Genomic DNA, 1,713 nt, shown 5'->3' with positions numbered 1-1,713 from the left:
AATTCCAAAGGGCATGAGAAAAAATTGTGTGATAACTTACTGCAGGAATAACCATTGTTAATTTACATTGCACAATCATTCTCGAGGCAGGCTATCGAATCAGATGCCACGAAAAGCTCATTGGAGGGCCACATGCCAAACATGTTAATTATCGAATTAACAGTGGTCACACACTGTTGTGATTCTTGATGTAATCATAAACAATAATACTGGCAAAAATTTCTCTTTTATTGCGGCAAGTTCAAAGCCCTAATTCCACTTTCAAAGCCTCTGTTAAGAATAAATTGACATGCTCGCAGATAATCACGTTTATTTTATAAACAAGCGGAAGTTCATAGCCACCTATTTCCTATATATCAAGGAAATATACATGTAAACCGGAATTCAGAATCTCAAGGAATTCAAAACTGGCACGCATGTTCGAAGTTTTACTGAAACAAGGAATGACCTAAAATGATCCTAAATGAGTTACAACGGAATCAAAAATGACCTAAAATGAAATAGGTCATTTTAGGTCATTCTCAATCCTCAGTTCAAATTTCAAATCTACTGGTCACGCGTGGCGTGGGTGTTGCCGGTAAGTTTGCACAGCACACTTCTACCTTCTATAATTTGCCACTCCAAGTACTTCCTGAAATAGAACTGAACTTCACCAAGCCCAGAGTTACGTAAATGCAGAATACCTGGCCTCCAATTTGTTCTTGTAGCGCATAGCGGCATCGTTTGACGAACAAGGCATATTAGCTTAACAATACAAGCAATTCATGTGCAGCTAAGTTGTCTATCACTCTATTTAACTACTTTGACTTGACCTCTAGCCAATTGCTCAACAGAGTGTGACTTTCCAGCTCGTCACTTTGAGTGCGAAATGAGTAAGGATCAATTAAAATTAAGCGTACTTACCACGGCCGAATCTGAAGCATTACTGATGTCATTCCCGCCAATGATAACGTTCAAATCGCTATTCGAATCCTGACAATTTCCAAAACAAAACAAGAACAAATGTTTGTTGATTGAATCTGTAAACGGAAAAAAACTTTAAACTTCTTACCATGGAATGACGATTACTTGCGACGTCCAGATTCAAGGCTTGCCTGCAAACATCGTGTATGTCTGATTGGATATAGAAAGGAATGCCCGACACTCTGATGACAGTTAATGACAGCTAGCATACTTCCCTAACAATTCGTCTTTGTGTTACCTGATCACTCTCGGACTCCCGGTACTTTCCGCACAAATCACGGAGTACTGATTGGATATGAGGTGACATTTGCTGACATCCACGACAGACGATGACCAGATACGACCGGCCATCCATCTCGGCTGTTGCAGTTGACGAAAGCGCACGAACGATTTATGGCTGAGGAACTTGGTTATCCTCTGGAACTCTTTGTCCATGCTGTTGACCAGAATTATGTAGGCCCTGTTTGGTAAGAGCGTATAAGATTCGGTGTCGTAACCACCGTGTCTCGAAAAGAGAAACTTTATTCTGCAATTTTTTGTGAGTGACTGCCAACGACCGGAAAGCGGGTTTTTTTCCGTATCAACGCTATTCCATTTTTATTTGTTGAATGGTTTTACTCCTTTGGATCAAACACGGCAAGAAAGCCCTTGTTTTCTGGTGATTTTACTAAATGGTGAATGACAGGAAAATGCCGCGTTCACAGCTCGTTTTCCTGTTTTTGAAAACGCGCGGAAAACTCGGTGTTCACT

The 1,713-nt window shown here is 40.6% G+C and overlaps 1 protein-coding gene across 1 annotated transcript in view; it reads right to left on the bottom strand.

The window, feature by feature from the left end:
• Window positions 1–1,318, bottom strand: part of LOC138037521 (low-density lipoprotein receptor-related protein 6-like) — a 9,945-nt gene extending 8,627 nt beyond the window's left edge. Inside the window, exons 1-2 of the mRNA XM_068883436.1 lie at window positions 1,202–1,318; window positions 904–972 (exon numbers count right to left, since the gene is read on the bottom strand). Coding sequence (XP_068739537.1) covers window positions 904–972; window positions 1,202–1,318 — 186 coding nt within the window. The remainder of the gene's footprint in view (window positions 1–903; window positions 973–1,201) is intronic.
• Between the last annotated feature and the right edge of the window lie 395 nt (window positions 1,319–1,713).

This window comes from Montipora capricornis, chromosome 2, assembly GCF_036669925.1.
Source record: "Montipora capricornis isolate CH-2021 chromosome 2, ASM3666992v2, whole genome shotgun sequence".
Taxonomy (NCBI): domain Eukaryota; kingdom Metazoa; phylum Cnidaria; class Anthozoa; order Scleractinia; family Acroporidae; genus Montipora; species Montipora capricornis.
This window is presented reverse-complemented; position numbering and strand designations above follow the sequence as displayed.